Source organism: Mobula birostris, chromosome 1 (assembly GCF_030028105.1).
Source record: "Mobula birostris isolate sMobBir1 chromosome 1, sMobBir1.hap1, whole genome shotgun sequence".
Classification (NCBI taxonomy): Eukaryota; Metazoa; Chordata; class Chondrichthyes; order Myliobatiformes; family Myliobatidae; genus Mobula; species Mobula birostris.
The window spans coordinates 150,689,278-150,713,847 of NC_092370.1; the positions used below are offsets into that span (position 1 = coordinate 150,689,278).

Genomic DNA, 24,570 nt, shown 5'->3' on the forward strand with positions numbered 1-24,570 from the left:
CAGCCTCATGTGAAGCAAGTTAACAAATGTGCATGGAAGTGTGTTACTGTGGCCATTACAGAGGATTGGTTGAGAGAGGGACAGGAATGGGTGATTAATATCCCAAGGATCTGACATTTTAGAAAAGATAGAGAGGGAGGTAAAAGAGGTGATGGGGGGGGGGTTGCACTACAAATCAGGGACAATATCACATCTGCACTCAGAGGGAACAATAATGAGTCTATATGGGTAGAACTCAGAAATAAGAAGGGTGCAATCACTCTGATGGGATTATACAACAGACCCCCTTATAGACACTGGGACATTAAGAAATATTAAAGAAAGGTGCAAAAACAATAGGGGACTTGGGGACTTCAACTTCCCTAATATAAACTGGGATCTTCTTAGTGCAAGTGGTTTAGATGGGACAGAACTTGTTAGGTGCATCCAGGAGGGTTTCTTAAATCAACATGGACATAGTCCAACAAGAGAGTAGTGGTAGTTAATAGTGTTATTCTATATCACTCAGTTAGCCACTCCCACATGGGAGGAGTTCACATACTGTACAACCAGGGTTCTCAATAAAGTTCAGTTGAGTATCCTGCACGCAGGTATTCTGGTGTGCTCTGCACTATCCCTCTATAACAAACACAACATGGTGACAGAAATAGTTAATCATTAATGAATTGGTGCTGCACACCAAGTGCCATCCCCAACAAAGAATTTACAGTAAGACTGTTCTTGTTGGCATATATCTATAAAAAAATCCAAAGATTAAACAACCTGAACTGCCTATGCTAGATTGCTGTGTGCACTATGTGATATGAGCTGAGAAAGGACCAGGGTGGCTAGGCAACACCTTCAAGATGCACCCAAAAGTGAATACATTGTAATACTCTGTTGGCCACTAGCTCGAGAAGTGCACAGAGAAACAGTCACAGCAATGAAGTCAGGGAGAGAAATGAAGACTTTTGTAGTCCGAATAAATAAACAAACAGGAACACCTACTTGCCTAATACAGCCTCCACCCCCCCCAACCGAGACATTTGATTTCTCTAAACCAAGGGACTTTGAGAGATAGCTCACATACTTCAAGATTATTTAGGGTTGCAAGAAATCTACTCAGGCTTCAGAAGAGCATCAAGTAAGCACACTGATATACTGTATGGATGACAAAGCAGATGACATCATGGGTGGATTAGACCTGACAGATGCTCAGAAAAAGTACAAATTCAAAGAATATTTCACAGCTAAGCTAAAGGTGATATATGAGGGGGCAAAGTTCAACTCCAGAAAACAAGAGCCAGATGAAAGTGTAAACGGCTGAATCACAGCATCGTATGCCCCATCAGACAACTATGCATGTGGAAATCTGAGAGATGAGCTCATTAGAGACAGGATTGTTGTTGGGCTACCAGACACCAAATTGTCAAAGAGACTTCAGCTGCAGGCAAGTGTCACACTAGAGAAAGCTATTACTATAGTCAGGTAAAGTGAGAATGTTCGTCAGCAACAGGCAGAACTTAGGTGAGGTAAAGCTAGAAGCTGTACAAATAGGGTACAAACAAGGTGCAATCAGTAAGTCTACAGAAAGAGGTGACAGTAGACCTCAAGTCAAACAAAACAGACAAGTGAAACAAACAGCAAGTAAACTGTCCAAGTCCAGGAGATGTGGCAAGTTTCCACCTCAAAGAGCTGTGTTAAGCAAAAGAAGTGAAATGGCACCAATGCAATCAAGATGGCCATTATAAAAGCCAGTATCACTCAAAAGCAGTTCCCAGAAGGTCAAAGACAACCATGATTCAGATGAAGAGAAAGCTTTCCTTGATTCAAATAGACAAGGCTGGTGTACTATAATTCAGTTGCAAAATGGGGCAGTGATGTTCAAAATGGACACTGAGGCAGATGTCACAACCATCCCCAAACGCATGTTAACAAAACTGGTAAAAACAAAGGCATTATGCTACACCCAACAAAGAAAGTGCTCAAGGGTGCAGGGAAACATTATAGCTCTGTGTGAAAGGAACATTTACTATATCCATTCATAAAAATAAGCAGTTAAAAGAGGACGTCTATGTTGCTCAGAATCTCTTCTCATCACTACTGGGACGACATGCCATCGAGAAGCTGAACCTCATTGCAAGGTTATATTCGCTAAACAATGTTCAGTAGCAGAAGTACCCAGAGTTGTTCGCAAGCCTGGAGGCACTGAAAGAAGAGTACCTTATCCAACTAAGATCAGGAGTGACATCCTACTCTTAACACAGCAATGTGTACACCAATCCCCCAAGTTCTTCACCAAATTAGATGCAAACACAGGGTTTTGGCAGATCCATTTAGTTGCTAAGTTACGGAAGCTCAAAACTTTTATCACAACATATGGACGCTGTGTCTTCAAGAGGCCCCCTTTTTGCATCTCAACAGCCCCTGAACTCTTTCAGATGAGGATGAACCAAACTTTGGAGGGAGTTGTAGGTGTAGTCTGCCACATGGACAATATACTCATCTTCAGAGGCTTAAGTGAGGAACATGAAGAGAGTGGAACCTGCCTTGGAGAAACTGAACCAGGCTTGAATCACCTTAACAAAAAGAAATACAAATTTGCAAAGTTGGAGGTGAAGTTTTTCGGCCACCAAATGTCCTCAGAGGGAGTACAACCAGATTCAGACCAACTGGCAGAAGTGCGGAACATGGAACAACCTCCGAATGTATTAGAGATCCATAGTTTCCTTGGCATGGTAAACCAGCAAGGAAAGTTCATTCCAGATTTGGCTGAGAAAACAAAGCCAGTACATGACCTCTCTCAGAGAAATGTTTGAACCTGGGACACACCACAGGAGAAGTCATTCTCATTACTTAAAGCAAAGCTCATCTGTCTGCCAATATTGGCGTTAGGTCTCAGCAGATACCTCTTCCTTTGGCCTAGGGGGAGTGCTCAATCAAGATTGCAGTGGTGTATGGAAATCAGTGGCATATGCATCAAGAGCGCTGACTCCAACTGAACAGCATTACGCCCAAATCAAAAAGAAGAGGCTGGCTTTCACGTGGGCCTGTGTGACGCTAAATTCCTACTTGAAACTGACAGCCACTTGTCAGCCGCCTCAGAATGAAATACTTGGATTACTTACCTCCACATATGCAAAGATTCAGAATGAGGCTTATGTGATACTGTTATGACACTGAACATGTCCCCAGCAAATCAGATAAAACCAGATATTCTAATGAAGATGCCATGCAAGAGTGAGTGGACAGGAGCTGACTTTCCCTCATGGAAGAGTAGATACCATCATCTACTTAACTCAGCTGCATGAAAGCTTTCCTGCATCACAGAATAAACTGGACAAAGTTCACAGAGAGTTGAAAAAGGACCAAATCTGCCGCAAGGTAGTGCAATACTGTGAGCATAGATGGCCAGCTGTTCCAAAAGGAGCTCACAAACTCAAACCGTACTGGCTTGAAAGAGACGCATGCACCATTCTTGACAGTTTGCTCCTAATGGGCACCAGGCTCATCATTCCTGCTTCTATGCATGCAAAAATCCACCACGGACATCAAGTCATTGAAAAATGTCGCCTAAGAGCAAGGCAATCTGTGCGGTGGCCTAGTTGGAACACACAGCTGGGAAATCATGTAAAGCAATGTGAAGCACACAGAAAACTGCACAAATATCATGCGGAACTCTCTGTCTCATGAATTCCCAGACTTTCCATGGCAAGTTGCAGGAACAGATATTTTTGAGCTGAAAAGAGACAAATATCTTCTCACTGTGGATTACTACTCACAGAATGTTGAGGTGTCCAAGCTGTCTTCCACATCCTCAGCAGCAGTTATACAGCACCTGAAAGCTGTATTCACTCGCCATGGAATACCAGAGACACTTGTGTCAGACAGGGATCCACAGCCCCCAATTCAGCTGCTCAGAGTTCAAAACCTTTGTTAGGGACTATGAATTTAAACACCAGACAAACAGTCCGTAGTACCCACAGGCAAATAAAGAAGTGGGAAGAGCGGTGCAAACCGTGAAGTCTCCTACTGAAAGCAAAAAAGACCCCAACAAAGCACTGCTAGCTTATCGCTCTACACCTCTCGCAGAAGGCCACAGCCGATCAGAGTTGTCAATGGGCTGAACATGGAGAACAAGCCTGCCCTTCCTTCCCTTCTTCAACCTCACTTAGAAAAAGTAAGACATTCTGAGCAACACACTGTGAGAAAATAAAGAGCATGCACAATCTCAGGCACAAAGCAAAATTTTTGTCATCACTTAGGAGTGGTGAAGCTGTTTGGGTTTCAGATCAATTCACTGAAGGAACAATAGTCTGGCAGCATGCACAATTGTTTGTGATCAGAGCATCACAAGGTGAAATCAGGTGGAATAGGTGTGCCTTCAAAGTTCACGGAAGTTAGAGGAAGCAATAGAGTAGCCTGATCTTTATGATGAGGACCACTTACCTGAGGTGGACACACCTGTTAAAGAATTTCCATCTGCTCCAACACTTCCAGGAACCTAGACCAGATCAGGTAGTTTATCTGTCCCACCGTAGCCAAATAGCTTTGGGCAAGTAACTAAAGAGGCATAATAAACCCCTCACTTTGCCGGCGTGTTCAGCTAGTCTACCCTGACCTCCATTAGATTTAGCGTTTTTTTTAAAAGAGTTCTAATGTTGAAAACGTTTCACAAAATGAGACTGTTCTTTTAAAAAAGAGGAAAACAGAGACACACAAAATCATAAAGGTAGTTATATATGTTGGCAATTTTTTTGTTTACGAAGCATAGGTTAAGTGCAATAGGTAACATACTAGTATGGATAAAATAGTGGCTGATTGGCAGTTGGCAAAGAGTGAGAATAAAGGGAGCACGTTCTGGCTGGCTGCTGGTGACTAGTGGTGTTCCACAGGGGTCTTTGTTGGGACCAATTCTTTTTACATTATATGTCAATGATTCAGATGATGGAATTGATGGCTTTGTTGCAAAGTTTGCAGACAATATGAAGATAGGTGGAGGGGCAGGTAGTTTTGAGGAAGTAGAGAGGCTACAGAAGGACTCAGACAGATTAGTAGAATAGTGTTGGGAAGTGTATGGACATGCACTTCGGTAGAAGAAATGAAAGGGTTGACTATTTTCTAAATGGAGAGAAAATACAAAAAACTGAGATGCAAAGGGACTTGGAAGTCCTTGTGCAGGATTCCCTAAAGGTTAATTTTTAGCTTGAGTCTATGGTAAGGAAGGCAAATGCAATGTTAGTATTCATTTCAAGAGAACTAGAATATAAAAGCAGATGTAATGATGAAACTTTATAAAGTACTGGTGAGGCATCATTTGGGAGCATTGTAAGCAGGTTTGGGCCCCTTTAGAAAGGATATGCTGAAACTGGAGAGGGTTCAAAGGAGGTTCACAAAAATTATTCCAAGATTGAAAAGATTGAAGAGCATTTGATAGCTCTGGGCCTGTATTCACTGGAATTCAGAAGAATTAAAGGTACCTGATTGAAACTGACCAAATGGTGAAAGGTCAGGGCAAGAAGAGATGCAGGGAGAAGGCAGGAAATTGAGGCTGAGAGAAAAAATTGGACCTTGCAGAAGAGTATTAAATTGGAGGCAAGGCAAATTATGAGTGCATTAGGCAGGAACTAGAGTGTTAATTGGGAACAGCTGTTTTTGGGCAAATCCACATCCAACATGTGGGGGGTGTTTAATGACCAACTGCACAGGTATGTGCAAGAGTACAGGACAGGAAAAGAGTATAAGAGTACAGGCCAGGTATGTTCCAGTCAGAAGGAAGAACAAAGATGGCAAGCTAAGAAAACCTTGGATGTCAAGGTGGGTGATGAATTTAGTCAAGAAGAAAAAGGAAAAGTATGTAAAGCTTAGGAAGCCAGAATTAAACAGAGCCTGAGGATTTTAAAGAAGCCAGAAAAGAACGCAAAAAGGAATTAAGAAAGCAGGGTGGGGGGGGGGGGCATGAAAAATTCTTGGTAAGTAGTATTAAAGAGAATACCAAGGCATTCCATATATACATCAAGAGAATGAGGATAACCAGGGAGATGGTAGGACAACTCAAGGATAAAGGGGCGAATATTTGCTTGGATGCGGATGAGGTCCTAAATTGAGTACTTCACATCAGTATTTACCAAAGAGAAGGGTACGGAGGACAGGAATATCAATGCCAAATACATTAATATGCAAGGGCATTTCAAGGCAAAGGAAGAGGTAGTGCTGGGTCTCTTAAAGAGCATTAAGGTGGATTAGTACTCAGGGCCTGATGGGATATACCCAAAGTTATTGAGAGAGGCCAGAGATAAGATTACTGGGGCCTTGACCAACATATTTATGTTTTCTTTAGCCATTGGTGAGGTCCCAGAAGACTGGGGAGTAGCTAATGTTGTTCCATTATTCAAGAAGGGAATCAGGGATAATCCTGGAAACTATAGACCGGTGTGTTACTGAAAGAATTCTATATGGTCAGGATTTATGACCATCTGGAAAACCATGGCCTAATTAGGGAAAGCCAGCATGACCTAGTGCGGGGCAAGTTGTGGCTTACTAACTTGATAAAATATTTTGACGAGCTGATGAGAATAATTGATAAAGGTCGCACTGTGGATGTTGTCCACATGGATTTTAGTAAGGCATTTCACAAGGTCACTCATGGGAGGCTCAATTGGAAGTTTAAGATGCATGGAATCAATGGCAATTTGGCCATCTGAATTCAGAATTGGCTTGCTCAAAGAGAGAGAGGGTAGGGTTGAAGGGACGTATTGTAGCTGGAGGTCTTTGATTAGTAGTGTTCTGCAGGGATATGTACTCAGGACCTCTGTAGTTTGTGATGTATACAAACGACCAGGATGAAAATGTAGATGAGTAGGTTAGTAAGTCTGCAGATGATACAAAGCTTGGTGGTGTTGTGGATAGCATAGAAGAGTAGAGGACTGGAAAGAATACAGTGGGATACAGATCAGTTACAGATAGTCACAGAGAAATGGCAGATGGAGCTTAACCTGACCATTCTCATCTATTGAACAGTTTGTGAGTATGATAGGATGGAGTCCTGACCTCACAGCTATCTTGTTTTGGCCTTTGCGCCTTATTGTCTACCTACTCCTCACTTTCTCTGCAATTGTAACACTTTATTCTGCATTCTGCTGTTGTTTTCCCTTATCCTACCTCAATGCACTATTATAATGAAATGAATTATGTGGATAGCAGGCAGAAGAAATCTTTTCACTGTATGTGCAACAATAATAAATCAATTTCCCAGTTATTTGCATTTGAATGGTCAGCCCCAGGAATATATTTAATATATTACATTTCAAAGACTTTTTGCTTGATATTTATACAACTCCCAAATGGCTGCAGCCTGAATCACATCTCAAGATGATCTCACGCTAATGGATAGTAATCCATCTTTTTTTTACTATTTGATCAAGACATCAAAGCCAAGGGCGAAGAATGGACTGGCGTTTAGCTCACTACTCCACGCGGTTTACTCGCCTCAGCACTGAACTAGCTCCATGACTGTGGACTCACTTTTGGGGACTCTGCGGCTAATGTTCTGTGTGTTATTTGTTTACTTTTATGTTGCTTGCATGACTTCTTTTCACACACTGGGTGTCTGACAGCCTTTGTTGTGTGGGTTTTTTAAAAAATGGGTTCTATTGTGTTTCTTTGTTTCATGGCTGTCTGCAAGATGCTAACCTCAAGGTTGTATACAGTATGCATACTTTGATAACAAATTCAAAGTATATTTAAACTTGAAGCAGCTCCTTGGTTTCAGGCACTTAATTTGTTGACTGCTGAACTGAAAACAAAAGAACAGTCCACGAATTTGGTGAACAGTCAGCTGCGTGTGGACCTGAGAAATAAAATGTCCCCACCCTCCCATCCATCTGATGCTGGAGCAACACACATCAAAGTTGCCTGTGAACGCAGCAGGCCAGGCAGCATCTCCAGGAAGAGGTACAGTCGACATTTCGGGCCAAGACCCTTCGTCAGGACTAACTGGAAGAAGAGCTAGTTAGAGATTTGAAAGTGGGAGGGGGAGGGGGAGATCCAAAATGATATGAGAAGACAGGAGGGGGAGGGATGGAGCCAAGAGCTGGACAGTTGATTGGCAAAAAGGGATATGAGAGGATCATGGGACAGGAGGCCCAGGGAGAAAGAAAAGGGGGAGGGGGGAAAAACCCAGAGGATGGGCAAGGGGTACAGTGAGACGGACAGAGGGAGAAAAAGGAGAGAGAGAGAGAGAGAGAGAGAGAGAGAGAGAAAGAATGTGTGTATATAAATAAATAACGGATGGAGTATGAGGGGGACGTGGGGCATTAGCGGAAGTTTGAGAAATCAATGTTCATGCCATCAGGTTGGAGGCTACCCAGACGGAATATAAGGTGTTGTTCCTCCAACCTGAGTGTGGCTTTATCTTTACAGTAGAGGAGGCCGTGGATAGACATATCAGAATGGGAATGGGATGTGGAATTAAAATGTGTGGCCACTGGGAGATCCTGCTTTCTCTGATGGACAGAGTGTAGGTGTCGCCAATATATGGAAGGCCACATCGGGAGCACCGGATGCAGTATATCACCCCAGCCGACTCACAGGTGACGTGTCGCCTCACCTGGAAGGACTGTCTGGGGCCCTGAATGGTGGTAAGGAAGGAAGTGTAAGAGCATGTGTAACACTTGTTCGGCTTACAAGGATAAGTGCCAGGAGGGAGATCGGTGGGGAGGGATTGGGGGGGGGGGGGAACGAAAGGACAAGGGAGTCGTGTAGGGAGCGATCCCTGCGGAAAGCAGAGAGAGGTGGGAGGGAAAGATGTGCTTAGTGGTGGGATCCCGTTGGAAGTGGTGGAAGTTACGGAGAATTATATGTTGGACCTGGAGGCTGGTGGGGTGGTAGGTGAGGACGAGGGGAACCCTATTCCTAGTGGGGTGGCAGGAGGATGGAGTGAGAGCAGATGTGCGTGAAATGGGGGAAATGCGTTTGAGAGCAGAGTTGATGGTTGAAATCAACTGTCCAGCTCTTGGCTCCATCCCTCCCCCTCCTGTCTTCTCATATCATTTTGGATCTCCCCCTCCCCCTCCCACTTTCAAATCTCTTACCAGTTCTTCTTTCAGTTAGTCCTGATGAAGGGTCTCGGCCCGAAACGTCGACTGTACCTCTTCCTAGAGATGCCTGGCCTGCTGCATTCACCAGCAACTTTGATGTGTGTCGCTTGAATTTCCAGCATCTGCAGAATTCCTCATGTTTGCATCTGATGCTGGAGCTGCCTTCAGCAGTTTAACAAACCGAAACAGACGTCTCTGCTGGAAGTAGGACTCGAATTGCCTCAGGCCCCTTTCTGTTGCAGAACCTGAAAAGTAAAGAAATGGAATGTTATTCTAAAACCTCTTTCAAAAAGATCACTTTTGAATTACAACAACAGATATAGTTTCGTACAGATTATCTCCATGTGATGAGCTGACAGAAATATAGGGCAGGAGGAGGAGGCTCTGTGAGGGACTATGGAGAAAACCTGTGGCAGCAGGCAGGGAAGGAGTATCAAAAACATTGGGGCAATAAGCAGGGTAATAACTGAACTTCCTCATACAAAGTGTAAGGAAAGATGAATGAACTCTTCTTGGGCTTCCAGTCGGGTTCAGGTATAGATTTTAACTGACATTTCAGTAACAAACTCTGCCATCTTCATCAGGGATGATGCCTGGACATAACTAGTTCTGTGGTATTTATACCCCAGTCATCTGTCCCACCTGATTGGCTAGTCGTCATCCAATGAATGAGGTTTCCAATGTTCCACCTTGCTTACAATTAAATTCCAGCTCTTACTTGGAGCGAGACCTTCATCCTGGTTAAAATTCTTTTTCTCCTGTTTTATTTCAATAGCTTCCTATGCCAGGCGGTACCAAAGCCATTGGTGCAGCACAGTAGTTTTGTGCCACCTAAATCAATACTTTGGCTATGACAAATGCAATGTTCCTCGGGAATAACGTCTACTGGAAACCTCAATTACATGGACTTGTATCTCAACAACAAAACCCACCATCATGCCTCTCAACACAGAGTCACCATCATGCCTCCCAACACAGAGTGGTTCTTTCTACTTTAACCATGCGAAAAGTATTTTAGAATTATTTCAGAGAGTTTCCACAAGAAAATAAGAAAATTCTACATGACGTTCCTACAGAATGGCTACAAGGTGAAGGATATCAATTGAGCCCTCAAAAGGCTGACAGAAAAACCATGAAACCTAACAAGGTGGAACCCTTCGCTACGGTCTGTCTTCCCTATATTTGCACTGTTTCTGGAAGGATTGCCGGATATTGAATATCAGATTAATACCATCTGCAAACCTGTAAGAAAGCTCAAATCATAGCTTATGTGGGTCAAAGATGACCTGGGACTCGGGATGACTGGTGTTTACAGGATTCCCTGTGAATGCAGAGCAATGGTTATCAGCCAGACGGGGGCATGGTGGAAACCCACATCAAGGAGCACAAGTGATTCCGTTTGATTTACCTGGAGAAATTGGTGGTAATGAATTGTATTTGCAATGACCATAGGACTGATTTCGACGGCACAAAACTACTGTGCTGCACCAATGGCTTTTAGAATTGCCGGGTGCAGGAAGCCATTGAAATAAAACTAGAGAAAAAGAATTTTAACAAAGACGAAGGTCTGTGAGCTGGTAATCATCAGAGGATCAGAGGCAGGGAGAGTGAGTAACTTTAAATTTCTGAGTGTCACTAGCTCAGGGAACCTGTCCTGGACCCATCATATAAATATTATTGTGAAGAAAGCATGACAGCATCTCTATTTCCTGAGGATTCTGCAGAGATTCGGCATGTCATCAAAAACCTTGGCAAACTTTTATAGATATGTGGTGGAAAGTGTGCTGACTGGCTGCATTACAGCCTGGTACGGGAACACCAAGATCTTTGAGCAGAAAATCCGACAGAAGACGGTGGATTTGGCCCAGTACATCAGGGGTAGAAACCCTCCCAATCATTGAGCATATCTACATGAATCGTTGCCATAGGAAAGCAGAATCCATCATCAAAGATCTTCACCACCCAGGCCGTACACTTTCATCGCTGCTGCCATCAGGTTGAAGGTACGGCTGCCTCAGGACTACCGCTCAACCATCAGGCTCTTGAACAAAAGGGGATAACTACACTCAGTCCCGTTCTATAGATTTGCTAAGTATGGCTGCAGAAGTAGTATGAGCAGACTCTATTTTCTTAGAAAGCTGGGATCCTTCAATGTGTGCAGCAGGATGTTGGAAATCTTTTACCATTCTACTGTAGCGAGAACAGTCTTCTTTGCAGCTTTATGTTGGGGGAGCAGCATTGGTGCTGGTGATGCAAAAAGACTAAATAAACTCATCAAAAAGGCTAGATCCCAGACACTTTTGAGTTAGTGGTGGAGAGGAAGTCACTAAGCAAACTGTTATCCATTATGGACAATCTGGCATATTCTCTCCATGACCTACTGAATAAGCAGCAGAGCACCCTTTCGAAAAGAGTTATTCAGCTCCACTGTCACAAGCATCATTATAGAAAATCTGCCCTACCAAATGTAATAAGCATATACAACAGTTGATCTCTGTGCGACAGGAGAACACACATCATAGTACAAGATGACGATGCAAATGGAGAAGTTGTATTATGGGCTTTAAACAACAGCCTTGAGCTACTATACGAATCAAAGGACACCCCTACCTTCACAAGTGCCAGATGGAGAAAAGGATACAACCCAGACCTTGCCTTTGTTACCTCGGCAAGCTCCAACCTCTTCACATGAACAGTCCTCCAACATATACCCAAATCCCAACACTGTCCAGTCCAGGTAGAATCCCTTCCAGTTCTGAGACCTGTACCATCAAAGTACCTACCAAGATTTAACCTGAGAAAAGCAAATCGGACATCTTTCGCAGAATCCCTTGATCAAATTATCGATACCATACCACTAGAACCTGATCATTACAATGAATTTGTCCGACTAATCTGGAAAGTAGTGCAGCAGAACATGCCTAGAGGCTGCAGAACTAAATATATTCAGGGATTGACTAGCAATATCAAGCAAAGTTATGATGAGTATGTCAACTTATATGACCAAGACCCATTTGGTCAAGACACAAAATGAAATGGGAGAGTCAGTTCTGTCCCTACTGAGCCAAGAGAGGCAACAGCATTGGCAGGAACTAAAAGAAAACACAGACGTGACCAAGAACAGTAAGAAGGCATGGGCAACTGTTCGGAAACTCAACTCAGACAATAGACCACCCCAGAGAATTGCTGCCTTAACACCCGATCAGGTTGCCCACCAATTAATACTAAATGGTCGACCAAATAACAAGGAACGGAGACAAAAGAAAAAGCAACATCAGGAGATGGAGTCAGCTCTCTCAAACGGAAATGACGGCTTCCCACCTCTCACCCTAGAAGAATTAAAGGATGAAGAATCACAGCTAAAATCCAACAAAGCTGCTGGCATAGATGGGATTCTTAATGAATTCCTTAAACATCTTGGACCTAAAGCACTCCACTGGCCTAACGGTTGCCTAAGATCATTAAAAATACCTAAAGTTCGAGAAGAGCCAAAGTTGTTGCTCCCCTAAAACCCAGTAAAGACCCCAACATTCCTAAAAAACTACAGACAGATTTCCCTGCTCTGCACCCTCTATAAACTCTATGAGAGACTCATACTGAAAAGACTATCCCCCTTAGTCAAAGATCTTCTAACGCCAGACCAAGCAAGGTTCAGGCCAGGGCACTCTTGCTGCGGTCAAGTCCTGAACTTAACCCAGTATATTGAGGATGGCTTTGAAATGCGACAAATTACAGGGGCAGTATTCGTTGACTTAATAGCAGCATACAACACTGTGAAGCACTGAGACCTTCTACTGAAATTATCTAAAATGTTAAAGAACAAAACCAGTCAAAGTAATAAGAAACCTCCTAGAAAATCGTAGATTTTATGTAGAAATGAATAGAGTTAAGAGTAGGTGGTGTCCACAAAGGAACAAACTACCACAGGGATCAGTCCTGACACCTCTAATATTTAATGTTTACACAAACGACCAACCAACCTTTCCTAACACACGCAGGTTTATCTTTGCAGACGACCTATGCATAGCAACACAAGCTAACTCCTTCTAAGAAGTTGAAGTACGACTTACAGCAGTCCTTGAAGCAATGAAGCAGTATTATGAAAAATGGTCTCTGAATCCAAATCCATCAAAAACTCCAGTGTGTGCATTCTACCTGAGGAATCGAGAAGCAGCTTGGAAGCTCAAGATATTCTGGTGTGGGAAGGAGCTCAAACACCATCCAACTCCAATTTATCTGGGTGTGACACTGGATAGGGCACTCTCATTTGTCACCCAAAAACTCTGAGGGGAAGTTGGCTCTCGCAATTCTCTCTTGAAAAAATTAGCAGGCATGAAATGGGGAGCTAATGCTCACACAGTTAGATCAACTGCCCTAGCACTCTGCTATACACCTACAGAATACTCTGCACCTGTGTGGGGCAGATCAGCCCATGCGAAGAAAATAGACCCATTGCTTAACGAAGCCTGCAGAATAATCACGGGCGCACTGCACTCCACACACACAAACATCATTTACAGACTTGCAGGCATTGCTCCCCCAGAGATCCAAAGACACACTACAACAAAAGTTGAAAGAGGTAAACAGAACTCGGATCCACAGCACCTACATCATCATTATGGGCCAGTTTCTAACCGCCTAAAATCGAGGGAAAGCTTTGCTACAGTGGAGGAACTACCCCACGGAACATCCCCCCAAACATACAGGATTGACCTCTGGCAACAAACAGAAGCCAGAGCCCCACCAAACAATACAGTGCACAACCCCACAGAAATGTTGCCAGACGGGTCACTACATGACAGACGGAAGTGGTGCACTCTCAACAGAGCGAGAGCGGGAGTTTGTAGGACGGGAGACTGTTACATGCTCAAGGAAACCTGTTTTTTTTGTGAGAATGATGTAATGGTCTTTTGGAGGTCACCTGATGTGATTTTCCCGCTGATGTGAGGTCACGTGATGACATGTGCACCATGGGTATATATAGGTCGACCCAGATGACGCAGTTAGTTTTTAGTTTGTAGATTTCCAGGTAGAACGTGCTGCGTTTCCGTTTCTGTTGCGTGTTTGTTTTTGTGACGCAGTTTCATTTTTAAAACAGAGTATTGTGTTCTGTTGTAAGATACAATATTATTGGACTGGAAATTGTTAGCTAGATGTGCTGATTTACTCAATTCCAACAGTAGAAGGAAGAGTGAAGAATTTATTGAAGTACAGGACCAAAGGATCAAGAGGAGTCGGCATCGTTTGGCAGTTTAATAAAGGATCGACCTTATTGAGTCTTCGTTGGAGGAATAGCAACCTGCATCGAGGACAACTCTTGCCAAAAAGAGCAAAGAGTTCATGGAAAGGTTTGCTCTCTCTCTAAAAGAATTTAAGGTCAGTTGTTTTAAACTGTTTATTTTCGGCATCGTGAATCCTGTGGACAGAACCAGCAGGAAAGTCACGTCTATGAAGAAATTCTTCTCCAGAGAAGTCTTTCCCCAATTGAACGTATAAATCTGTTGGACTTTCGAATTTATCGCTTTAAGAACTATAGCTGTCTTTATCGCTTTAAGAACTGTTTTCGCATGTAACGCTTTAAGAACCAGTGCCGAGTGATGATTTGGTGAATGGCTGCATAATGGTTAACTTCTGGTTAAAGTTTTCGTTTGTTTTTTTTTCCCTTATCGTTTATCCGTGTTTAATAAATGTTTGGTTGTTTTTATATAACCTGTCTCGTTTCATATTCATTGTTGCTGGTTACGTAACAAGACAATATGGTGAAGTGGGGTTTAAAGACCAGCGAATCCTGTGAGTGTGGTAAGAGGTTGCAGAACATTGAACATGTTCTGCGCAACTGCCCACTCTCACCTGATTTAGCTGACTCTGACCTGCTCAGCATCAACCAAACACTAGAGTGGCTGGCTGTCTGGTGTGACAAGCTATGATGATGATGAGTACAATAGTTTCTGTTTTATTATTTTGTACATTATTGCACATTGGTAAAATAATTATTCTGTACTTTATTATTAGTTAATATTATTATATTTATTGATTAAATCAGTAAGTTTTTCAATTCCATAATCTTCAAGGGCAATAATTTGTTCTATTACTAATTCATCAGGGCCTGCTGCCTTTCCTTTCTTCATCTTACATCTTCATGCAGAAAACTTTAGATCTAGATTTGAAAGACCTCCGCCTAATCAGGATCTGTACTGGGAACGAACTGCCACTGTAAGAATAGATGGAGAAGTGAGTCAGTTTACGAAAATCAAGAGAGGCGTTAGACAAGGGTGTATTTTCTCCCCTGATTTACTTAATGTGTACAGTAAAACAATATTACAAAAAATAAGAGACATCTTGGGAATCAAAGTTGGCGGTGAAAACATCAATAATTTCAGATATGCAGATGACACTGTGTTAACAGCAAGTACGGAGGAAGAACTACAAAACTTAATTGATATAATTGTTGAAGAAAGTGCAAAAATGGGTCAATCTATCAATTGCAAAAAGACAAAATGTATGGTGATAACCAAAAAAGAGGAGAATCCTATCTGCAGGCTGAGAATAAATGGGGAAGACATAAAACAAGTACAGAACTTTTGCTACTTCGGAAGCTGGGTGACATCAGATGGCAGGTGCGACATGGACATAAAAAGAAGAATAGGGATGGCAAAAGACACCTTTACGAGAATGAAGAGTAGACTGACCAACACTAAACTAGGCATGACAACCCGCCTCAGAGTACTGAAATGTTACATTTATCCAGTTACGTTATATGGCTCAGAATGTTGGACAATATCTAGTAACATGAGGAAACGAATTGTAGCAGCAGAGATGTGGTTTTTGAGGAGGATGCAAAGAATATCATGGACAAAACGAATATCTAACGAGGATGTCACGAACAGAGCAAACAAGAAGAGAAATAATGTATGAGATCATGCAAAGGCAGCGTAACTTCATTGGACATGTGATTAGGAAAGAGGAGTTAGAATGCACGGTAATTATGGGAAAGATTGAAGGGAAGAAAGCAAGAGGAAGACAAAGACAAATGATGATGGAGACAGCAGCCAGAGAATTGGAAATGAATACCAACGAATTGATCCACTTGACCCGAAACAGGAGCGTGTGGGCCATGGCAGTCAAAGCTCAAACTGGGCATGGCATCTGATGATGATGATGATTATATTTATTATTATTGCAAGTGCGCTTTTAAACGTTGATGTTAAAGGACTTCAGTCTCCTCAGGAAATAGAGACGGCTCTGACCCTTCTTGTAGACAGCCTCAGTGTTCTTTGACCAGTCCAGTTTATTGTCAATTCGTATCCGCAGGTATTTGTAATCCTCCACCATGTCCACACTGACACCCTGGATGGAAACAGGGGTCACTGATACCTTAGCTCTCCTCAGGCCTACCACCAGCTCCTTAGTCTTTTTCACATTAAGCTGCAGATAATTCTGCTCACACCATGTGACAAAGTTTCCTACTGTAGCCCCTCGTCTTTCTAATTGCCTGCTTGAATACTTTCCTGCTATCTTTATATTCTACAAATGCCAAGTCTGATATTTGCTCCATAAACTTTATGTGCATATCCTTTTCCCTCCTGACTAAATATAGGATCACTTGGGTCATGGTTCCCTCAGTTATCATCTTTGTCTTTACTCCTTACCAGAACATATCAATCCTAAACTCTGATCAGCTGGTCTTTAAACATCCCCCACATGTCAAACACAGGCTTGTATGACAGTAGCTGCTCCCAATCAACAATCCTTCACTCCTTTCTTAGCCTGTCAAAGTTTGCCCTTACCCCAACTTTGCTCCTTCCTGCAACATCTGACCTTATGATTACTCATAATTATCTCAAATCTAAATGAGTTGTGGTCACTATTCTCAAAATGTTCACCCACTATCAGGTCTGTCACATGGTATAGCTCATTTCCCACAAGTAGATTCAGTACGTTCCCTCTTCTCGTTGCATTCTCCACATACTATTTCAAGTACTCCTTTTAGACATACTGAAGAAATCCCACCCCACCAGGTTTTACCAGGACCAATTCTTCATACACGACACAGACAGGTGGTTATTCATTCTGAGTTGTATCCTTTTGGGGGAACATTCCAGCTGCAAAAGAAATCCTGTTCCCACCAATTAATCAGTGGATCTAGTGCTACAAGAAACTGAAGTTCTCCTTTATATCTGCCCTGTCCTGGCTCCAGCATGCAAGTACAATTACAAAGAAAGGACAGTAATGCTTCTACTTCCTTAGGAGTTGACGAAGGTTAGGCATGACATCTAAAACTTTGACAAACTTCTATAGATGCATGATAGAGAGTATATTGACTGGTTGCATCACAGCCTGATATGGAAACACCAGTGCACATGAACGGAAAATCCTACAAAAAGTAGTGGATACGGCCCTATCCATTACAGGTAAAGCCCTCCCCACCATTGAGCATATCTATATGGAGCCTTGTCACAGGAAAGCAGCATCCATTGTCATGGACATCCACCACGCATGTCATGCTCTCTTCTTGGTACTGCCATCAAGAAGGTGGTACAGGTATCCCCCGCTTTACAAAAGTTGGCATTACGCCACTTCGCTTTTACGACAGACCTACATTAGTACCTGTTTTCACTAACCGAAAGAAATCCGAAGGCGATTTTCACTGTTACGAAAAAAGGCGAAAAGCGAAAATAGCGTTCAGCGTCTGTTTTGCAGTGAGCAGTTATAGAGGAAGCGCACACCCCGAGCAGCAAGAGTGGCGAAAAGCGAAAATAGTGTTCAGCGTTTGTTTTGCAGTGAGCAGTTATAGAGGCAGCACACACCCCGAGCAGCAAGGGTGGTGAAAAGTGAAAATTGCCTTCAGCGTTTGTTTGGCAGTGAGCAGTTACAGAGGCAGCGCACACCCTGAGCAGCAAGAGTGGAGAAAAGCGAAAATAGTGTTCAGCGTTTGTTTCAGCAAAACACTCAGCATCTCAGCATCAAGCTGCCATAGCTTTGAACTGCATGAGATTTTTGCTACAATTGACAGTGCTGCAATGATTTGCAGAAGAGTATGACTTTAATTTTGAAAGGGCACGTAGGTTTAGGGTAGGTTTGCAGGAAGTTTTGAGTGCTTACAAAGAACTGTATGATAGAAAAATACGTGAACCTTCCAGTGAGTTCATTGTATTCCCAATTCTGGAACGTGAAACTACACTACATACATTATTTCTACTTTATATAGGCTATGTATCTTTCATATCATACCATATCATTCCAGCTTTTACTATATGTTTGTGTTATTTTAGGTTTTACGTGTTATTTGGTATGCTTTGGTAGGTTATTTTTTTGAGTCTGGGAACACTCTTTTGGCTTACGAAAGCTTTCATAGGAACACTTTACTTTCGGATAGCGGGGGAAAGCTGTACAGGATCCTCAGGATCCACACAACCAGGTCTAGGAAGTTCTTATGCCTCAACTATCAGGCTCCTGAACCAGATGGGATAACTTTACTCAGCTTCACTTGCCCCATTACTGAACTGTTCCTGCAACCTATGGACTCAGTTTCAAGCACTCTTCATCAGATGTTCTCAGTATTGCTATTTTTCCTCTCTTTGTGTATTTGCACACTGGTTGACCACCCTGTTGGTGCAGTCTTTCACTGATTCTATTACGGCTATTGGATTTATTGAGTATGCCTGATAAATCTCAGGGTTGTATATGGTGACATACATGTACTTTGACAAAAAATTTACTTTGAATTTGAACTTTATATCCGATAAGTAACTTAACAAGAAATGGTTGAAGAGACTAACTGTCCTACAAGTCCCATAACACTTAAATGATTCATTGCTTAAGGGAGCCCTTGGCCAACTAGAAGCACGAACTGTGGAAAATATGGCTATCAACCAGGAAATCCAATTGTTTGTTTACAGTCAGTGGAATAACAGGATCAGAAACCTCTACAACAGGCAGAATTGTAATTGTACAAGTTTTTCAGTACATTTCAGGAGAGGGTTATTTAAACTGCATAGTCTGAGGTCCTGCAGTGGAGGAAAAAGCTGACTTTTCAAAGTTTCCTTGGAGCTAAGGGCATCTTCAAGCCCAGTGACCAAGCTGTCCACTAGCAAAACATATCCCTCACAGTCATGCCCTCTTTTACCCCAACCATATCTACCACCTTATTTCCATGTTTGTTGACATGAATCAAAGACTGTAAAGAAACATACATTTAATGTAGTTTTATCTAAATAGTAAAGAGCTGGGAAGTTGATTCGTGAAGGAGATACAGGACTGAAGAAAGGACAGTCTGATAGGAGAGGACAGAAGGCCATGGAAAAATGAAAAGGGGGGAGTGGGGGGGATGAATACTTTTTATAGGCACTGTAAATACTGATACAAAGTACTCATTTAGGACCTCTCCCATATCTTCCACCTAAACCATATGTTTCTTCCTTTATCCTTGAGTGGTCCTACCCTCATCTTCTTGCTTTAAGATTCCCTTTAATCATACTTGCCAAGGACTTTTCATGTCCGTTCCTGGCTCGCATAATTCCCTTCGAGTTCTTTTCTAGCTTTTTTATAGTCTTCAGGGCTCCATTTGAGTTTAGTTTTTCTTCATCACCTCTTTAAACATCCAAGGTTCCTTTATCTTACCACCCTTGTCCTTCCTGGTTACTGGAAAATACCTGTCCTATACCCTTCATAGTCTTTAAACACCATTTACATGTCAGATGTGGACTTGTCCTGCTCCAATTTACTCTCCCAGAAGGTCCATATTTATCAATATCGTGATCACAGTTTCCAAAATAATTTCCCACAGAAAGGTTGATCCCAGGCCAGGCTTATTTCCCTATACCAAGTCCAGTATGCCCCCTCCTCTTGTTGGGACTATCACCATATTGATTTAAGAAGACACTTAACAAATTCTGCCCCATGCACCAAGAAGGTCCCAGTCCATCAAAGAAGTTGAAGTCACCATGAAAACAACCCTGTTGTTCAGAATCAGGTTTAATATCACTGGCATCTATTGTGAAATGTGCTGTTTTGCGACGAAAATACATTGCAATACATAGTAATTAAAAACTATAAATTACAATAAGTATATAAAAATAGATTACATAAGTAGTACAAAAAGAAAGGAAAAATACCGAGGTAATGTTCATGGGTTCATTGTCCATTCAGAAATCTGATGGTGGAGGGGAAGAAACTGTTTCTCAAATACTGAGTGTGTGTCTTCAGGCTCCTACAACTCCTTCTTGATAGCAGCAATGAGAAGAAGGCATGTAATGGGTGATGGATGCCACCTTCTTGAAGGTGTCCTTGATGCTGGGGAGGCTAGAGTCCATGATGGAACTGGCAGAGCTTACAACTTTCTGCAGCTTTTTCTGATCCTTTGCAGATGGTGAAGCAACCCCACACCAAACTGGTATGCAACCAGTCAGAATGCTCTCTACCGTACATCCGTAGAAATTTGCAAGTGTATTTGGTGACATCAAGCCACCTCAAACTCCTAATAAAATATACCCACTGTTATGCCTTCTTTGTATTTGCATCAATATGTTGGACCCAGGATAGATCCTCAGACACGTTGACATCCAGGAACTTGAAACTACTTACCAATTCCACTGCTCACCTCTGGATGAGGACTGGTATGTGTCCCTCAATTTCCCCTTCCTGAAGTCCGCAATCAATTCCTTGGCCTTACTAATCTGGAGTGTAAGGTTGTTGCAGCAACACCACTCAACCAGCTGACCTATCTCGCTCCTGAACACCTACCGCCTCATTACCACCGAGGTGCGCTGGCGTTGATTGTCAGTGATGAGATGTTCTTTCCGATTCTCACAGACTGGGGTCTCCCTGTGAGGAAGTCAAGGATCCAGTTGCAGAGGGGTGTACAGAGGCCCACGTTTTGGATCCTGTTAATTAGAACTGAGGGTACAATTGTGTTGAATGCTGAGATGTAATCAATAAACAGCAGCTATTGTTCAGGTATTGCAATTGTCCAGGTGATCCAAGGCCAAGTGGAGAGCCAGTGAGATTGCATCTGCTGTAGATGTATTGTGTCAATACGCAAATTGTGTCAGGTCCAGGTCCTTGCTTAGGCACGAGTTGACTCCAGCCATGACCAAACTCACAAAGACTTCATCACAGTAGATGAGTGTAACTGGGTGTTGGTCATTGAGGCAGCTCACCCTGCACTTCTTGGGCATTGGTATGATTGTCACTCTTTTGAGGGAGGTGGGGACCCCCAGCTGCAGCAGTAAGAGATTGAAGATGTCCTTGGAAACTCCCACCAGGTGGATAGCACAGGTTAGCAGAGCTCAATCAGGTACACCAGTCAGGGCCTGATGCCCTGCAAGGGTTCACACTCTGGAAAGATGTTATTATGTTGGCCTCCATGACAGAGATCACAGGGTCACCAGATGCTACAGGGACTTGCACAGGTTTAATTTTATTCTTCCTTTCAAAGCATGGATAAAAGGCTTTGTGATCATCTGGGAGAGAAGCATCACAGCCATTCTTGTTGTTAGGTTTTGCTTTATAGGAAGTAATGGCCTGCAAACCCTATCAGAGCTGATGCACATCCTATTCCATCTCTAACCTCAATTGGAATTGCCTTCTTACCCTTAAAATAGCCTTCTGTAGGTCGTACCTGGACTACTATATTTCTGGATCACCTGCCTTGAATGCCACAGATCTAACCCTCAGTATACCACCTATTTCCTGGTTCATCCATGGCATTTGGTTTGGGTTTTTGCCCTTTGCCTAATCTGGCTGTGTATCTGCTCCTCAATTGCCTGGTGGCTATAGTGGCGCGGGGGTGCAGGGGAGAAGGAGAAAGAGTCTGTCGTGTAATCCCAGAGTGAGTGCACCTTTATTTTTAAGTTCTACCCCTACAGAGTCAGCAGATGAGCCCTCTATCATGTCCCACCTGAGTGCAGTTGTGATATCATTCCTGATTAATAGTGCAACACCCCCCTTTTCATGATTGTTTGTTATTTCCTGAACAAAATAATTGTTACTCCACATCCGATACAGTGAAAAAAAAACAGAAGATAAAGAACACCATTAATAATACTAAAAAAAAGCACATAATAAATAGAAGTACACACGATAGCTTATATACATAGTTTGTCCATAAACTGACAATGGGCAGTACAAAAAGAAATAATGAATAGTGATAAGAGTTAGTAGGTGAAGCGTTTGATCAGTTTTACTGCTTAGGGAAAGTAACCGTTTTTGAGTCAGTGGTCCTGGTGTGGATGTTACACAGCCTCCTCCCTGGTGGGAGTGGGACAAATAGTCCATGAGCAGGGTGTGTAGGATTCTTCATGATGCTATTGGCCCTTTTCTGGCACCGTATTTTACATATGTCCTTGATGGTGGGTAGGCTGATGCCAGTGATGCAATGAGCAGCTTTCCCTCTCTATCTTTTCTAAAACATTGAAACCTTTTTTAAATGTATAAACAGTAAAGGAGGGAAACAGTAAAGAATAGATATCTGGCCATTGCAAGATGAAGAAGGAGAGGTGTAATAAAGAACACATGATGTGGCGGACAAACTGAATTAGGAATTTTGCATTGCCAGAACTTCCAAGAGTATGAGGGGTAGGCATGAGTATAGTTGCTATTACCAAGGGGAAGGTACTTGGGAAGCTGAAAGGTCTGAAGGTCACCTGGAGAAGGACTACACTCCAGAGCTGCCTGAAGGGATTGTGAAGGCATCAGTAGTGATTTTTCAAGAATCAATGGATTCTGGAATGGTTCTGGAGGACTGGAAAATTGTAAATGTAACTCCACTCTTTCCCAAGGTAGAGAGCCAAAAGAAAGGATATTATAGGCTAGATAGCCTGACCAGTGGTTGGCAAAATGTTGGAGCCAATTATTATGGATGAGGTTTTAGAGTACTTGGAGGCACATAATAAAATATGCCAAAGTTTGTATGGTTACCTAAATCCACTGGGATTCTTTGAGCAAATAACAGGCAGGCTAGACGAAGAAGAGTCAGTGGATTTGCTTACTTGATTTTCATAAGACCTTTAACAAAGTGCTGCACATGAAGCTGCTAAACAAAATTGGACCCTATGGTACTACAAGAAAGATACTAGACTGGCAGGAGGCAAAGAGTGGGAATAAAGGTGACCTTTTCTGGTTGGCTGCTGGTGAGGATGGTACCGCTTCTTTTCACATTATATGTCAATGATTTGAACAATGAAATTGATGGTTTCGTGGCCAGGTTTACAGACGATATGAAGAAAGATGGAGAGGCAGGCAATGTTGAAGAAGCAGGGAGTTTGCATAAGGAATTAGATTAATTGAATGGGCAAAGAACTGGCAGGTGGAATACAATGTCAGGAAGTGTATGGTCATGCACTTTGGTAGAAGCAATAAAGGCACAGACTGTTTTCTAAACAGGAGGAAAATTCAAAAATCAGAGGTACCAAGGGGTTTTGCAGTCCTCCTTAAAGGTTAACTTGCAGGTTGAGTCAGTAGTAAGGAAGACAATTGCAATGTTGGCATACATTTTGGGAGGACCAGAATATAAAAGCAAGGATGTAATGCTGAGGCTTCAAAAGGCACTGGTCAGAATGCACTTGAGAGTATTGTGAGCAGCTGTCAGAAAGGATGTGTTGGCACTGGAGAGGCTCCAGAGGAGGTTCACAAGAATGGTCCTGGGAATAAAAGGGTTAACGTATGAGTAGTATTTATTGGTTCCGGGTCTATACTCACTGGAATTTACAAGAACGAGAGGGTTCTCACTGAAGCCTATTGAATATTGAAAGGCCTCGATAGAATGTTCATGGATAGTATGTTTCCTATATTGGATGAGTCAAAGTCAAAGCTTCAGAATAAAAGGACATCCCTTTAGAACAGCGATGAGTAGGAATTCCTTTAGTCAGAAAGTGGTGAATCTGCGGAATTCATTGTCACAGACAACTGTGAAGGTCAAGTCATTCAGTATATTTAAAGCAGAGGTTCTTAATAAGTAGAGAGCTAAAGGTTACGGGGAGAGGGCAGGAGAATGGGGTCGAAAGGGATAATAAATCAGCCATGATTGAATGGCACAGCAAACTCGATGTACTGAATGACCTAATTCTGCTCCTATATCTTATGGTCTTATCTGCAGCTTTTTTTATTGACTTTCAAGAGATTCTTTAACTATTTAGTTGAACACACCCTTAAGGCTATTTCTCCAAGGGAAGGGAAAGGAAACTGGGCTACACCTCACACATGAAAGGCTGAATCTTCTAGGACGCGGGGGTTCCTAATCTTTTTTTATGCCATGGACCATTACCATTAAGCAGGGGGCTCATGGACCCCAAGTTGGAACTCCTGTTCTAGTGTAAGAATTATACAGCAGAAGACACAACTGTGCCCCATCCCTTGAAAAGTTTAACTAGTTAGTCACTTGGCCGTTTTTTGATATATACGTAAGAACTCTGCAAGTAATCAATTTAAGTCTATATCCAATGATTTTTTGAGAGCTGTGACTGATTCCAATGCCTTTCCAGGGAATACACTCCAG

The 24,570-nt window shown here is 42.5% G+C and overlaps 1 protein-coding gene across 4 annotated transcripts in view; it reads right to left on the bottom strand.

The window, feature by feature from the left end:
• The window catches only part of cdan1 (codanin 1), a 176,309-nt gene that overhangs the window by 32,961 nt on the left and 118,778 nt on the right, over positions 1 to 24,570 (bottom strand). For 2 of the 4 annotated variants that reach the window (XM_072263937.1, XM_072263928.1), the window contains one exon: positions 9,259 to 9,322. In XM_072263937.1, the coding sequence (XP_072120038.1) occupies positions 9,259 to 9,322 (64 nt within the window). Of the gene's footprint in view, positions 1 to 9,258; positions 9,323 to 15,137; positions 15,289 to 20,613; positions 20,960 to 24,570 lie in introns of those variants that run through there. The other 2 variants (XM_072263957.1, XM_072263946.1) reach the window with 2 other exon arrangements.